We start from the raw sequence: 16,428 nt of genomic DNA, 5'->3' as shown, positions 1-16,428 counted from the left end.
ATTGGAATACTTCTTCTACCACTTGTTGTGTTCAACATTAGAGAAAACACAAATGGAGAATTTTACACCCACCAGGATCAGCACAGGAATTGTATTTTCATACTGATTATCTGAACATCTGAACATATAACAAACACTCAAGGCTTCTGGGAAATTAGATATAACAACACAGTTACACACAGAGCAAACACCTTTCCACTAGATCACAACCATTTAATGTGAAGTAAATTGCCTTGATGCCTATAAATGTATCTGGTGGCACTTCTCATCATTTATCAACATTTAATTACCTGGCAGTCTATATTTGTAGTATACAGTATACAAACCCATTCACTTAAACACACACACACACACACACACACACACACACACAAACACACAAATGTTACAATACATTTACTTGTGCCACAAACATGAATGAATCTCGCCATTACCAATGAAAACCAGCACACACATCCAACGTCTCTAATAATCTTTTCACTTTTGAATATACAACCTCCCTCCACCACACACCAAACCCATCACACACAAACACACATACATGCAATACCCCTGAGCATACATTAACCAGAGGGAGTAATATCCCCAGCTATAAAGGTCTTCAAATGGAACCATTAGAAGGGATTTAAAGACCTACTGTATAAAAACTACCTACTGTGATGTGGCTTTCTCAAGTGTAACCCTCCAACTAGTCTTACTCTAAGTGTGCATCTGAAACACATCATACTAAAAAAATGACATCCTCGATATTTTTGAGTACTCTTGCCTACACATTGGCTCACAACACACATCCGTCCAATACTATAATAATTGCTATCTTTGATTGATATCAACTTCCTTGTTCTTTACTTTAGTCAGCAAAATAATAATGCAGTGAAATGTAACCCTTTATCTTCCTATAAAAAACCAATGCATTGTTGCTTGATTGCCTGCATATGCTGGCATATCCTAAGGCTATGCAGCTGTTGTGAACTGAGCACAGAGAACAGGCTTCTATCTAGACAATGCACCATCCAGGGGCAGTCTGGCTCTCCACAAGAAAGCCATTTAATCTCCAGTAGTCTGCATGTGATCAATCTCCCGGCACAGTGTTACTGCAGCGCAGGCCATTCCTCATCATTTAGAGAGAGAGGTATTGACCAGGCCAAGACAGCCTCGGTAGTGCATTTGTGTGTGTTGTTAGCCAACGGAAAGAATGAACAAAATTGTCTAGTGTATACAACAAATCCTGCATGTGTTCCTCCTTTGTGTATGTGTATGTGCTCTTGTAAAAAGTGAATGTGACTATCAAAGGGGCAAAAACAGCAGGATAACAAACATGTACTATACAGTATGTTTATAGTTGGATTGTTTGCATATTGATGTCTTGTGGAATGATACAGCCAACCATATTATCTATTTATCAATACACCCTGAGATAGATATTCCTGCTAAGCGGCTCACATAAAAAAAGGCACCAAGGACGAGCACAGCATTGTTAATGAACATCAAATGCAATTGACTTAGCACGGTAAAGCAAAAGGAAAGACAAGGCGCAGGCTGAAACTACTCTTGGATGGGGTGGATACTTTCAGATGTGTCATGTTAAAGGTTCAGGGTGATTAATGGTTTACCTTGACTCTCTGCAGTCATGTCTTAGTGTGTACAGATGTCAATGTGGACAGTTGATCTGTCAATAAACTCTTTTCCTGCACAAGCATCTAGGAAGCCTCGAGGGTATGAGACAGGCATGACAAGTAGAGACAAGGTCTCACTACATCTTATTTGTGTGGGTCATTTTGCCCATCTGCTTGACAGGAAAAAATGTATAGACAGGCACATTTCAGCTTTCAAGTGTCAGGAAAATGGCATCAGTATGATTTGTGAAATGAAAGGAGAACGCTTTGACAAATAAATTAACTGACTGGATTTTGTGTTCCTGTCCCCGCACTTATCGTGAGGTTATTTAGGCGTCAGCTCCATGGACTTCATCCCCCACACTGCCTTGGGGCCATGTCAGATTTACAGTTATCCATGACGGGCTCTTATCAGGGATTTGGAGCGAGACTTTGCAGAGTCATCTAAAATCTTGGCTGTATCGTTTTTCTCCCCACTCAGAGAAACAGCAAGAGGCCAAGGTTGGGATATCACAAGTCACACACGGAGCAACTTTCAGATGAATTCTTACACACACACATCTCTGACATATCCTGCTGGGATCATTGGGTAGCATATCAGAGTATGTAAACAGTAAGCTGACTGCAATGGCTTTTGGAACACCATGCTACATTAGACCAGGTTCACAGCTGGTACAATTTTTTGTAGCTCCAAATCTTATCTGTTTTTACAATAACACTCTTTAAAAGGCCCAGTATGTAGTTTCATTTGAGCATGTGAATTGGAAGATCATTTGCATACATTGCTGCTTAAGTTAACAAAAAAAGTTAACAAAAGATCAAAAGAAAATACTTCTGCACTTCTGCCTTTGTCGGTATGTGGCACCAATGCAAGGTGCATTTCACATGCTGTTTCAGTGGAAGGATCACGGCTTTTGCTTTATATTTACAGATTCATGGAGATGACCTGAGTAGCCATACTGGCGGAGGTGCCAGCCGGTGTTGCTGATGCCGGCTTGATCTGCCGAAGCCTGCTAGAGTTGCTGTACTGGCGGAAATGCTGCATGCTGGCCCGGGTTGCCGATGCTGGCTTGAGCTACCAATGCCTGCCTGAGTTGCCTTACCGGCAGAGATGCTATTTTGTGCCGGCATGGGTAACCGATGCCAGCTTGGGTTGCCGTTGCCAGCATGAGTTGCTAATGTCAAAAAATGGGTAGTATTTTGCATGCTGGGATGGATTGGTGTATTTGTTTTCTATTTACAGCTTCATGGAGATACTGGTCATGCCGGCCTGAGTTGTCGTACTGGCTGAGATGCTGTGTTGTGCCGGCCAGAGTTGGCGATGCCAAACTACAAGTAGTATTTAGCATGTTTATGGGGGACAGATCCCTATTTTGTTTTCTATTTCAGATTTGTTGCTACATATGGTTATTTTCATATGTATATACTTAAACCCCTCTCGTTTTCTTATTTCTCATAGACTCTCATCCCTAATTACAGTCATGTTTTGGGGGGCTGATGGTTCTCTACCCCTATGTATATATGAAATACTCGTGTAGCGTTTGAGTCTAATCGCCAAAGACTTTGTACATTTTATTGAGTTGTACAATAAACCTTATTTGCATATCTGCAACCATGTCTCTCCTAATTGAAATGTACCTCAGCTTAAATTCTTTCAGGAAGACCTGACTCTTAATCAATGCTCTACCTAACTCGAATCAGCTGTTGGAGGCGTTCACCTTCCTGCTTAACCAATCAGTATTGTACACAAATTGCAAAGGCAAATCAAAGAGTCACAACCCTGCTTTTAAAAATCAGTTTCTTCCTGTACCATTCAGCTGTTGTTGCAGGCAAAGAGTGCAACCCTCCACCTCCCCTTATCTACTCCAGCTAACCGGTCCGGAGTCTCCTTCGCTCAGGTCTTTGGGCTCCTTCGTCGCCATCAAAGATGCCTATATTCCATCTGGGGGGCTGATGGTTTTCTACCCTTATGTACATACGAAATATTCGTATAGTGATGGAGTCTAATCACCAAAGACTTTGTACATTTTATTGAGTTGTACAATAAACCTTATTTGCATATCTGCAACCATGTCTCCTCTGATTGAATGGCCCTTTTCACAAAGAGACTGGATGTCAACAAACCTTAAAAAACAATAATTTAGATTTAGTTGTGTAGAGGACTAGTCACTGTACTAAAATACATATTAAAATACATGACAATGACCAATTTCAGACATGTTCCATTTTGGTGTATTTTGCATTGCTTACATTGTGCCTTTAAAGTGGAGTAAAACATTACAATACAGGCAGTTGCATCAAGTCAAGCACGCCACAAATTTACTAGATAATGCCACTACTGGGTTGGGCTACGAAATGTGTTAGACATAGCAAAGCTCCTATTCTTGCATCTGAGTGCAGAATGTTGTTTTCTACTGCGGCATGTTCACTCATCCCTGCAGGCTGTGTTTAAGAGCCATTATTCGAGCTAACAGACCGGTCAGCAGGCTTGGATGTGTTTAGTGATGTGTACTCTCTCATGACATTTGGAGTGCATAAATGGACAAAGTGTTCATGTGGCCCTTTATTTTTTGTCTCTGTATGGGACAGCAGAGGCTTTGATAGCGCAGTTGCAGCTGTGAGCAATTCATAATCAGGGCTATTGTCTGTTTATGTCCTGGCAGTAAGTCAGGAGCAAACGGCAACACACACTGGGTGCCTGTTGACCATTCTCATGATGCTATACTACATGCAACCTTTGACCAGGTGACACTGATTGATGGGCACGTAGTTCCAGCACAGTGCTTACTCTCTGTACATGGTGAGCACATGGAAACGATGTAGTTACCCATGCCGCCACGATGCAGGTCACTCACCATATCCCCATGGATTTAACCAAGACTGTGGGAACATAGCTCACAATTTATTACATTATTAGGTGAGATGTGAAAAAGGTGGATGGTTAAAACGGTAAGTGTGTTAGAATTTAGTTGTTGATCTTGGTGTGACTACTGGGCTAATGTAGCTTGATAGCTTGACAAACTTTAATGATACTGCCTATGATAACAACATCAGACAGGAATCTCATTTTGACATTTTCTGATCTAACCAGGCCTATTAAGGCTTATAACGCACCCTACTACAGAATTACTTAAGAAGTGGCAGACTTTTTTTTGGTCATATGGCAGTATGTTAACAACATAATTGCGCACATTTCATTTTCAAGTTACACAATGGGGATTAGAGAGACATTAGCCTCCAGAACATGTGTTGTGTTAATTTTTGCATACTGGCCACAGCCATAATTGCTGGTATTGTGACCCCATAAAAAAAAAAAAAAAAAAGACTATTTTAAAGCCTCAAAAACCTTTAACAATGGATGGAATGTTTTTGGTGTTGGTGATGATGTGGTCTTGCTGTAAAAGTTACATTGCTTCACTGGTGAGGACATCTAAATAGCAAAACACGCGCATCCCTTGTTTTCTATGCAAGCCCGCTCACCAGCGATGTCTTGATATACATCATTGTGGGTTGACGCTCATTAACTAGTAAGGGTGTCCCACTGCCATGTTTCCCAGTGTGTTGTGTAAAATTCAATTTCCCTCATCAACCACCTTTGTCTATGTGGTTTTTATCCTTATACCAGCACAAGATTGTAAACTATTACAGTAAAGTCCTTCTTAATTAATCCATTGTTTGTTTTTCTTTCATTGATGATCTTGCTTATAAATTAGAGCTTCCTATGTGAAGTACAAAATAATGCCTTCAAATCTTTTATTTTGTGTTACAGCAGCCATAAATCATTCAATTGACTAAGAAATCTAATCAAAGAAAGAAGTCAATGTCAAATATGATGACAGTTTCTCTTGCTAACAGACTGACTGATGTAAATTGTAGTAGATTCATTGTCAGCTGATCTAATCTATTTATAGTTTCAGAAATACTTCTAAACACCCTTTTTTGTATGTTCTTCTTGATCCCCCCATCTTGCTCTTAACAATGTTTGACACAGCATTTTTCTGTGGTGTGCAGAGCACCAGGTTTTGTTTTGTTCTTACCCACGTAGCGTGAGGGTTCGGTATGTGGTGGTGGATCACTCTCTATGAGAGTAGACAGCAGGATGGAGACGGATGACTCTTTCAAGCCGTTCTTTACTGAAAACTTTCACAACAACAATATTTCCTTGTCCAGACCTTCCTCATGACTGAACTAACCAATCAGATGCAAGAACTTGACTCAGGTGAATGTGAGGGAATCAGAGAGGCATTTAATAGAATATCCCAACTGTGTTAAATATGTAAAAATGTAAATATCTAACTAATAATTGTGTAACACAAATATGAAATAGATTAACCAACTAAACATTGTAAATACATTTGTAGTAAATTAACTGAAATATAAATTATATTAAATTCTGAGCCTTACCACTTTAAATACAAATTCAAATACATATTAACTCCACTTACAGCCATATTTCACATACAGCCAATCTACAGCCATATTTCACATTCTTCAGTGTGGCTTTCAGCCTCCTATTGGGTTTGTGAGCAGACAGAGACCACAGTAAAAGAGTTCCTGTCTTGTCTGATTAAAGACGGAGAGAGGCTGCAATGGGCCTGCTCAGGTCTGACTGGGCTGGGTCAAACCAAAAGGGAGACAATTGGAGTCAGATGGATGGATCCTGACAGATTGTCCCTGTCAGGGACCTGCTCAAAGTTCCTGCAAGTGAATCTCACGCAGTGTCAGCATGGCCTTGGTCAGACCACTGCACAATCACATCAAAGTGAGAAGACATACTGAGCAGAGTGCCTGGAGTACACACCCTTATTTTCAGCAGCAGGGCATACACACTCCAAGATGTGGGTCAAAAACAACCTGTGTACGAAGACCTAATACATCCAGAGATGTGTGTGAACACACAACAAAAATCACAAACAGCGTTTTATTCAAAATGATATCCAATGCTGTGGAGAGTGACTGGTCATTAAAACCATGAGCAGTTTCAAGTGTGGCGCAAATAATAAGGGAACAGAGACAAATGCAACATCTACACCTCTGGGAAACTCATTAGTCCAGGTCACACAGACCTTAGCAGACCCCACATTGAATACTTATAGGATTTCAGAGAGCTACAAACTCTGGGAATAACATCCGGACTTTGGGAGGTAAAATCAATTGAATAGCTGCTTTATTCAGTGTCTCTTGAGGGCTAATCAAGCCCTCATAGCTGAGCCCTTACTCATAACTGTTCAAGGTTGTAGAGTCCAAATCACTACTCTTCCCACAATCCTATAGAAACAAGAATATTCCCATCTGATACTGAATGCCCAATAAACAATTCATCAGAACAATAATCCAAACACAAAAGTCTCTTTCTTTGTCTTCAACTTCCTTTTCCTCCCACCAAGAGAGTTGTGTTAAAATATCTGGTTTGGACTCAATAATTACTAACTATAAATGACTTTGACCTAGGTGCTAGTAAGAAACTAGAGCTGGTCATTTGAAGTTAATTTAATAGCAGTCATGAAAGTCCAGCTGCTCTTTTCATCCCTAGCATATGAAGACAAATACCCCAAACTTTTGAACCAGAAAAGAATAACCCACCAGGGACTTTATCAGCTAATTAATCTCCTTTACGACCACATTTCATCTTTAACAGACACAAACCTTCATCCTGTTCAATTTGTCAGAGACTAGTTCTGGAGAGAAATATAGAAAAAAGAAGAAAAAAGGCAGAATAAATAAGTTGACACATTAGGGCAACACAAAAAAATTCATTGCAATTGCAATTTTCAACAAAATGAACAGGTATATTACTGTTGTATTTGTTCAATTTAACAGGAGTTATGTATGTCTGCATCAGCAAATTATATTGGAGTAGCTTTAAATTAGAGAGTAACACAATTTAAAAAAATATAAAATACTAAATATTGAATTCAAACGCTAGCAATGTCTACATTAACAAAAGGCTGTGGTACTTTGTTTTACATCTAAAAAAACAGATGTGAAATAACAGTTTTTTAGTAATGTAATTAAATACTAAATCAGACTTTGACTTCATACAGACAGCTTATTGACATTAGTATTCACAGTGTTTCCTTCAGGATTTTTTTTTGCAGTGGGGGCAGGTCTGTCCAAACAACAGAGTGTGTGTGTGTGTGTGTGTGTGTGTGTGTGTGTGTGTGTGTGTCTGTGTGTAAGACAGAGAGACAGGGAGAGACAATGCGTCAGTGTCCATGTCCCAGATTACAAGTTTAATGTGAGTTAAAGTTGTTTGATTTGACACAAAAATGTGGGGACATTTTGTGAGAGCCCTTTATCCAAAACGGCTGCCGTCAGCCTAGCTGGAAATTTTCTTTTTAATGTTTTTGCCAAAAGTGCTACATGGTTTTTGAGACCATTTAGGTCAAGAAATTCATAAATGATGCAGATTTTACCTATTTTTGACCTTCAAATTCAAGATGTAATGGTCTATTATGTTGGGGGAGGAAGTGACTACATTAAGGCTGCATTCTCATCCATTGGCATCAGCGATGAGCTGCTCCTCCAGAACTATGCAGCACAGCTATTGAAGATGATCAAAGACACACCTACTGTTCCATTGCCACCTTGCATTGATCATCTTGAGGAAGATGAACAGTTATGTGAGTTGCTATTGAAGTTTTTGACTTGGCTAAAACAGCCTCAGAGAAAAACTGATGGCCTCAGCCCAGCCACACTAAGTCTGGCCTCCATGATCATCTACCACATTACTGGACAGGGCATTACCACTGCTATCAATCTGGGTGTATATGTCCATGGCATGACTTGAAGTAAAGATCTGGTAGACACTCTACGCAAAAGCAGGGTCTGCATCAGCTATGCAGACACGCTGCTCCTTTATGACCAATTGGCTTTGATGGATTGACACCCTGACAAGCCACTCAACAGGAGCCCATCGAACAAATGTTATGTATGTGCAGCCAGAGAGCTATAACAAAAAAACAGATGAAGTTCCTGCTGCAAGGTTCTTCAAGAAGAAGTAAATCTCTTTACAGCTGAGGCAGAAGAGTGCAGATCTGACAAAAGTCCATCAGTGCAGATGCCCACTTTGAAGCAAAAGTGAGCCACCAACTCGTCCTATAGTAGCTCTACCAGTGAATGGCACAGCTCCACAGCATGCTCACTCTGTCATACTTGACAGATGTGTCATCTCACCTAGACACTGATGGTTCAAGACTACCACCTCAAGAGCAGCGGGTTCCGGGATACAGTGATGCTCAGTCCTGCTATTATCTAACACACAACAAGAGCAAGCCTTATTACCACACAACTTACAATGAATGAGTGGTGCATGACATTATGGTTAAACTAGTGAACGCCATGCACAAAAAGAAGATTCATTCTCCTTTCTCGTTGGTGACTTGCCCACCTACAAGACGATCGTTCAGCTCAAGGCAAAGAATGCACAAATGTTTAAGGACATTATCCCAATCCTCTGCACTTTCCACCAACAGATGTCTTACATGATGTCCAAACCACTTTTACAATGTCTTGATGCATGTCATGCAAGAAATAGTAGCTACTGTCAACATACAACATCCTGCCTAGACTGATGGCACACGACAACCATGATTGTGGAAGATGGTTGCCAGATTATTGGGCAATTCTCTCTTCGCTGTCAGATGATAAAATGGTATTCTTCAACATTCACTACACCCAGTCAATGACTGGGTAACCTTACCCCTGTCAGCCACTCAACCTTTGGATAGAAATAACTGTGAATTTGTATTTGACCTATTTGTACCTCAAAGGATGGATTCGGCTTCTACAGAATGAGAAGCAACAACAAGAAATGCAACCATTTCAAGAGTGAAGTCTACTGTGAAGCAGAGCCTCAAGTGCCAGCACCCCCATAGGAAGCATGTTGAATGGCAGCCAGAAAGGATGAAGAAGGATGAGCAAGCAGTTCAGGACCCTCTGGCATGTGTGAAGGATTTTGAAGATGAGCCCTTTGACATCTCCTCACCTACACTAAGGTCGCTACAGTCTGGCCTGGTTGTCTCACCAGAGTTAGTGACCTAAGGACCGCACTTCCAGATGGCCAAGCTCAGGTTGAAACCTTCCTTCAAAAGAGAGTGTTCAAGACCACAAAGATCAAGCCTCTCCCAGCGACCCTCCACAGGAATAAGAGGCAAAATTGTGCTGGAGAAATGATCTGTGAAGGTGTTCATGTGAAGGTTGCCCATGCGGAGATAAGGGCTGCCAGCCCTAGTGGACCTTGCAGACGGATCAGGAATGATCCAACTTGAGTCAGCCCTTAAGAGGAGAGTGACTCATGAGTTTCTTTCATTCTACAATGTAAAATGGGTCAATGCGCAAGACTATGAAGAGCAAGTTGTTAGAGCTGTTTAAGTTAGACCCAGTAAGTGAAAAACCCAGAGTGCACATTAGCCTTGTGGACATGGGACTAATCTGGTGGCTTGCCACCCACACACCTGAAGACCGTGAGTTTCGGAAGCGGGGCGGTTCACAGTACCACTGGTGTGACTACATGGATAAAATCTGTGCTATGATCTTCTCACGCTACACCATTGCATACCTCATCATACTTGTCAAGGACATATATGACCTTCCTTTCAGCAAGGATGATGAGCACAATCGTCGGGCAGCAAAACATCCATCCATCCAACCATCTTCATCCGCTTATCCGGTATCGGGTAGCGGGGGCAGCAGCTCCAGCAGGGAGCCCCAAACTTCCCTTCCCCAAGCCAAATCAACCAGCTCCGACTTGGTAATCCCAAGGCATTCCCAGGCCAGGTTTGAGATATAATCTCTCCACCTAGTCCTGGGTCTTCTCCGGGGCCTCCTACAAGCTGGACTTGCCTGGAACACCTCCCTAGGGAGGCGCCCAGGAGGCATCCTTACCAGATACCCAAACCCCCTCAACTGGCTTCTTTTGACGCGAAAGAGTAGCGGCTCTACTCCAAACTCCTGTTGGATAACTGGATCTCGTTCTTTTGGTCATTACCCAGCCTTCATGACCATAGGTAAGGGTAGGAACAAACACTGACCGGAAGATCGAGAGCTTTACTTTCTGGCTCGGCTCCCTTTTCGTCAAAACGGTGCAATAAACTGAATGTAATACTGCACCCACTGCTCCACTTCTGTAATGTTAGTGACTGACGTCCTAATGAGCTTGCTAACTGACAGACAGAAAGCCTGCTAATTTGGAGAGCTTCTTTCCTCTTTCAGTAAGTCTTTCTTGAGTAAAATGACATAAAATTCTGCCACAGTTCTTTAGCTACAGTACAGCTACAGTAAAGTACTTACTCAACTAGCCCCTGCTAACACGTCACAGTAGTTTTTTAAGTTTGCTTCCTGGGTGTGTGTTATTTCTGTTTGGTACTGTATGTGTATGGGTGTTTGTATTCTGTGTCAATGACTGTCTTCTTTAAAAGCACATTATTCATTGATAAGTTGCCCTTATACCCTTTGTGTCTCTGTCTGTCTAGTGGGCATGCTTCTTTCAATGTAAAACATTTCTATAAAGGTCAGTCCTTAAATCTTCAGACATGCCCGCTCATGTCTGCTGTATAAACCCAGCCAGACACACAGAGAGACAAAAAAAACAGTATGTTACGCACGCACGCACGCTCTTGGATGATTTTCCCTGCCAAGTGACGCTTTTAACAAACCAAATACTAGTATTAAAGTGAATACAGAATACAAAAAAGTACATAATAATGCACAAGGCCTACTTTTTTCTCTGTAATGGCAGCTTGTCTTCACAGCATTTTAACTGACTACCTGAATCCTTATATGTATTCCTGTCATGAAAATCTACCTTCAATCTTTGTGCTCTCCATTTTCTTTTTTGACCTTTGCATTTGTTCACAATTGATGCTCAATTTGCTGGCATTTAGAGCCAAAATGAGTTTTGCAGTAAGCTTTGGTGACCCAGTCAATGAGCAATTAAATCATTTGGTAGCTGTCAATCTCTATAGTTTGAGGTTAGTCTAGCTAATTTTAAGAAGTACAGTGTATATCTTTACATGCATTCTCATGCTCTTTAGACACAGGTGAAAAAAAAACTGCACTTATATCTAAATTGCTCAACAGCTCTTCCATTTTCTTGTGTGAGTCATTCTTACACAGAAGTGGTAAGGGCATCATCCCTTGCAATTACCTACCCATTGTCATTTTAAAGCATGTAACACACACACACACACACAAACACACACGCAAGCGCACATGCACACACACACACACACACACACACACACACACACACACACACACACACACACACACACACACACACACACACACATGCGCACACAGTCATTTCCTAGTAGCATCTAAAGTCTGCACAATAAGCAGTTCATGACAACAACACACAATAATTAAAGATTGTTCACCAGCTTACCACAATCCAACAGTGACCATCACTGTGATTTATGGTCTAGACTATTTCAATTTAGTGTAGACAGAAGTTCATAAAATAAAAATAAAGTTTAGGTCAGTGAAATTTACCAGAAGCCTCCATATTACATCAATGACAGCATCAGCCATTGGGGGTTGGCGGCTACCACAAAATGCAAACCCAACACTGGAACACACTCACACACATGCATAAAAACTAATTGAATCATATTAACACACCATAAGTGCATGCACAGGCTTTAGAAATACAAGAAAAGAGGTGCGTTAAATACCTGAGCCTCTCTTGGAGACCACCTTTGCACTCTTGGACAGCGTGATGTACAGCAGGATCAGCAGAGGGCTGGGAGGTCTCATCTTCCCCCCCGTCCTCACAGCCTAAAGGAGATGAGACATGGGCAGGAAGAAAGAGGGATGACAGGAGAGAGAAAAGGGGAAAGAGAGTGATAAGTCACTGTATGTACATGAGATAAAGTATCTCCTTGTTGCTACTAGACAGGAGTAAGTGTCCGTTTGGAGACACACACACACACACACACACACACACACACACACACACACCACACACACACACCCCTAGGGGGTCTTACTTACGTAAAGATTTCCTATCATGACTGCAATTGAGACAGCTTATCATATATATTTCACGAGAAACCATTTCCTAAGATGCTGACAAATCAATAAAGACATAATTACACGTGTTAGAAAGACCACTTTAAGTTGCCCGCTTCATTAAAAAAGGGGAAACCTTGAAGCGGGTTTCAAATCTTCACCTTGTGACTTGCAGAGATGCAGCAAAAATCCCACCCATATCCCTTATCAACTTATACTGTATATCATAAGAATTGATGGAGTTGAGTCATTCTCCATTCCCCATCTTCTCTGAGTAAATGACATAATCTAACATGTAGTAATTACTCTCTAATAGCCAGCTCCTGAAATAGAGCCGATGCTGCTGTATAAATTTGATGTTGAATTAAAAAAAAGAACACATTCATCAAAGTAACAGTTTATAAGCTTGCAGTGCTAAATGAAAATGCACTTCACTATTAGTAATAGAAGATTTACAAAAAACTAAGACAAATAAAAACATAAAAATGCAAAATATTTAAATGGTAGGAATGTTAAAGGAAAAATTCTAAATTTTTTGGAAGTACTGTAGGCTTATTTGTTTTCTTGCCAAATACTAGATGAGAAGATTAATGGCACTTTCATGTTTCATTGTTGAAGCTACTACCAGCAGCTGTTTGGCTTAGCTAAGCTTAGCCTAAAGACTGGACACAGGAAGTTTGGCTCTGTCCAAAGGTAAAAATATCCACATACCAGCACCTCTAAACCTTATTCATTAAACACAACTATTTCTTGATCGGGAACAGTAAAATGGTTGCCTGGCAACTGGTCCTGGCCAAGAAATAAAATTGTTTTTTACACTTACAGGTTAAACAAACGAGTTATACCATGTTAATTAGTGAGCTTTAGTAGTGCTGGCAGGCAGATTTTGTTAACATAGCTAGCTGTTTACCTGTTTACAGTCTTTGTGGTAAACTAAGTTAGATGGCTGCTGCTGTTCATATTTATAATACTGATATGTGTGTGGTATCTTCTCAAATAATTCTTGGCATAACAAGCCATCTTGCACATCTTTCAAAATGTCGAACTTTTCCTTTGAGTTGGATAGAGAGTCAGTTCTTTGTTTCATTTTAATCATAGACAGCAACAGAGAAGCAAAAGGTGACAGGGGAAGCACAATCAGAGCCCTCACTCTACTAAAGCTGCAAGTTTGGGTTGCTGTATGTGTCGGCGGTAACAGTCAACCTAACAGAAAACGGTGATTGAATGAGAGAAGGAGATCCACATCCAACCAGATCCATGTTTCTGTCAGTGCAGCTATAGAGGGTTTTAACCAACGTCACGTTCTGGGCAGTAACCCGGATGCGCGGCCATTTTGGACATAGTCGGTGTAGTATCGTGCACTTTGGATACTTTAAGTGAATGTAGCTATGTCTAAACAACAGAAATGCATCCAAGATGCAAAGGCATATAGAAAAGGACTTGGACCACAAGAAAAGGCAAGATATATTGAGAAATCACAGTTTATTGGCAGTGAGTGCAGATCCCTAGAAGTTTGCTCCCTCTTCTCATGACGACCCAGTGATTATTCCTTTAGTTGCATATCCCAATATAGCTAGACAACTACCTGTCTTTCTTGCCGAGCCCAGTTGCAGGCCTTAAATCCTACAAAGGTTTGGAGGCCTATAACCAGATGGTAGCTATGTGGATGAGTGAGAGGGACGCAATGCCCAGTCATTAACGACCGTTGTGTTGTGAAGTCAGAAGTTAGTAATGGAATAACGTCTTTAATCATCCTAACCTTAACCGTATGACATCATTGTGATAATCAAGGTGTAGCCGCGTGACTCTCAATTGTTTTTTTTTTCATTTCAAAGACCCCCAGTTTGTCATCTACATCTACCTGAGTGAGTTTGAGTTTTGCCAACCACAAGTGCCTCCTTTCCTTTGATAACTTCTGGCATTCCTCTCCCTGGTTTTTAATAACTTTTGGAAGTCGATAACATTCCAAATGTTTTTTCTCGTTCTGGCCTATTGGTACAACCTAAAACAACGCACGTTCGGGATCTACTTCAGTGCCTTTGCTTTGTTTTGATGCAGAGTATCTCCAATATGGCGACTTCCGGTCATAAGACGCTTCGTGAAAACTCTCTAATGGAGTAAGAGAGCACAGCAACACACTGTAAAATAGCCCAATGAACCAGAAAGGAGAAGACATGGGAACTGGCCTTTGGAGACAGAAACTAACGGCACAGAGAGCCAGAGACAGGAGGGACCCCAAAGTCTGCGGCAAGTCACGTGCACTCTAGATTAGCATATCTAATGAAAGGAGCCTCTCTCAGTGTGTGTTTACATGATACACGCAAGGCCCGCTCTGAAAAGAAGCCCTTTTCTCCTCCTCAATCACATTCTACTAGGAAACAAAGTTCAGTCGATAAACATCGCTCTGCCAATAACATTCTGGCAAATGCCACAGTTGAAGGATTGGCTCTTCTTTGTTTGGACAAAAGGCCTTTAAAAACACTTGCCGATAAGCTGGTCAGTTCTAATTGTGTGTTTGTAGCTGCAGCGGTAACCCCACTTTCAGTTTATAGCTTAAAACGTCATTTCAGATTACAAATTCAGATAACAGACCTTAATCTGAATGTCCATGATATCCTTTTTTTAAACATCCCATTACCATTGCTGCAGTACTGTCCAACAAAAGAAGCTATAGCATAAGTTCAGTCAAGAAGACCTTACTTTTGCATTGTTAAGCCTTTTTAATTTTGACACATCTGCATTTAATCTTCAGACACATGCTCACTCATTATTCCTTGCTGTCCTGTCTGGGGAGTCAATTATCTTATCAGCTGCTCTCATTAACTGGTCAGCTGATTTGATCCATCCAATTGCTCAACAACACACCTAAATTGTAAGCCTATCATCCAACTGCTGCCTCGGTTTAAAAATGATTCTCTCTCTGCCTTTAGTGCATTAATGCCGTGATGGGGTGCATGGTACAGTCACAGCTGTAATGCTATTTAAATCTGTTCTCTTCTCCGTTGTTTACAGATTTTCCTTTAAAATATTCCCCAATGGCAATGCGCCCCTCCAAATCCCCATCATCACCAGTCTTTGCAGATTATTTAGCCCATCAGCTTAATCATCTTCACCAGTATCATCAGTCACCACCACCACAACCAGTGTGTGGACTTTGTGGGGGGATTTATCTTGCTGTTGCTCAGGGCAAACACCCTTTAGTTACAAATCTCCCTGTAGAGTTTAAGTACCTAAGACTTTCTTTCAAGACTTAAATATCTAATATCATCTGTTGCAATAAACTTACAACTTTACTTCACTTGTCTCTTCTGAATGAAATGTAACAAGACAAGCATAATGGAGGGACTTGCAGCTATGGCAAGAGAAAAAATTTGAAAGGTCAAGAAACATTGGGGAATTTTACACTCACACGCACGCACACACACACGCACACACACAGGAGATACAGATGTTCTCCGTTGCTACGTACTGAAAAACACTAGTGCAGATTAGGAATTAGATCCTGTTCTTCAAAATTGTTACAAAATCACATCATGTCACTTTAAAACATTGGGAAAAACATCCATGTCATCATACAATTTAAATTAGGATAACTTCATCTAGATCCACACCATACTGTATAACCACAACATCACCAGATTATGGCTGCAGGCATTTGTTGCTTGTCTCATACATTCCAGTCTACATCTACTGTATACTGTAAGATGTCCCATAATGTCAAAAAACTCACTTCATTCCAATCTGTTAAATTAACATAACCAAATGATTGGCAGGTTGTGTTTCTTTAGCCGCAGGATTG

The 16,428-nt window shown here is 40.9% G+C and overlaps 1 protein-coding gene across 4 annotated transcripts in view; it reads right to left on the bottom strand.

Annotated features, from left to right (window-relative positions):
- Positions 1-16,428, bottom strand: part of il1rapl1a (interleukin 1 receptor accessory protein-like 1a) — a 160,009-nt gene that overhangs the window by 121,399 nt on the left and 22,182 nt on the right. For all 4 annotated transcript variants that reach the window (XM_034885376.1, XM_034885375.1, XM_034885378.1 and 1 more), the window contains exon 2: positions 12,293-12,395. In XM_034885376.1, coding sequence (XP_034741267.1) covers positions 12,293-12,374 — 82 coding nt within the window. In that variant the 5' untranslated portion in view covers positions 12,375-12,395. The remainder of the gene's footprint in view (positions 1-12,292; positions 12,396-16,428) is intronic.

The sequence above is a fragment of the Etheostoma cragini genome, chromosome 11, assembly GCF_013103735.1.
Source record: "Etheostoma cragini isolate CJK2018 chromosome 11, CSU_Ecrag_1.0, whole genome shotgun sequence".
Lineage (NCBI taxonomy): Eukaryota > Metazoa > Chordata > Actinopteri > Perciformes > Percidae > Etheostoma > Etheostoma cragini.
The sequence above is the reverse complement of the archived record's forward strand: the minus strand, read 5'-3'. Positions and strand labels throughout refer to the sequence as shown.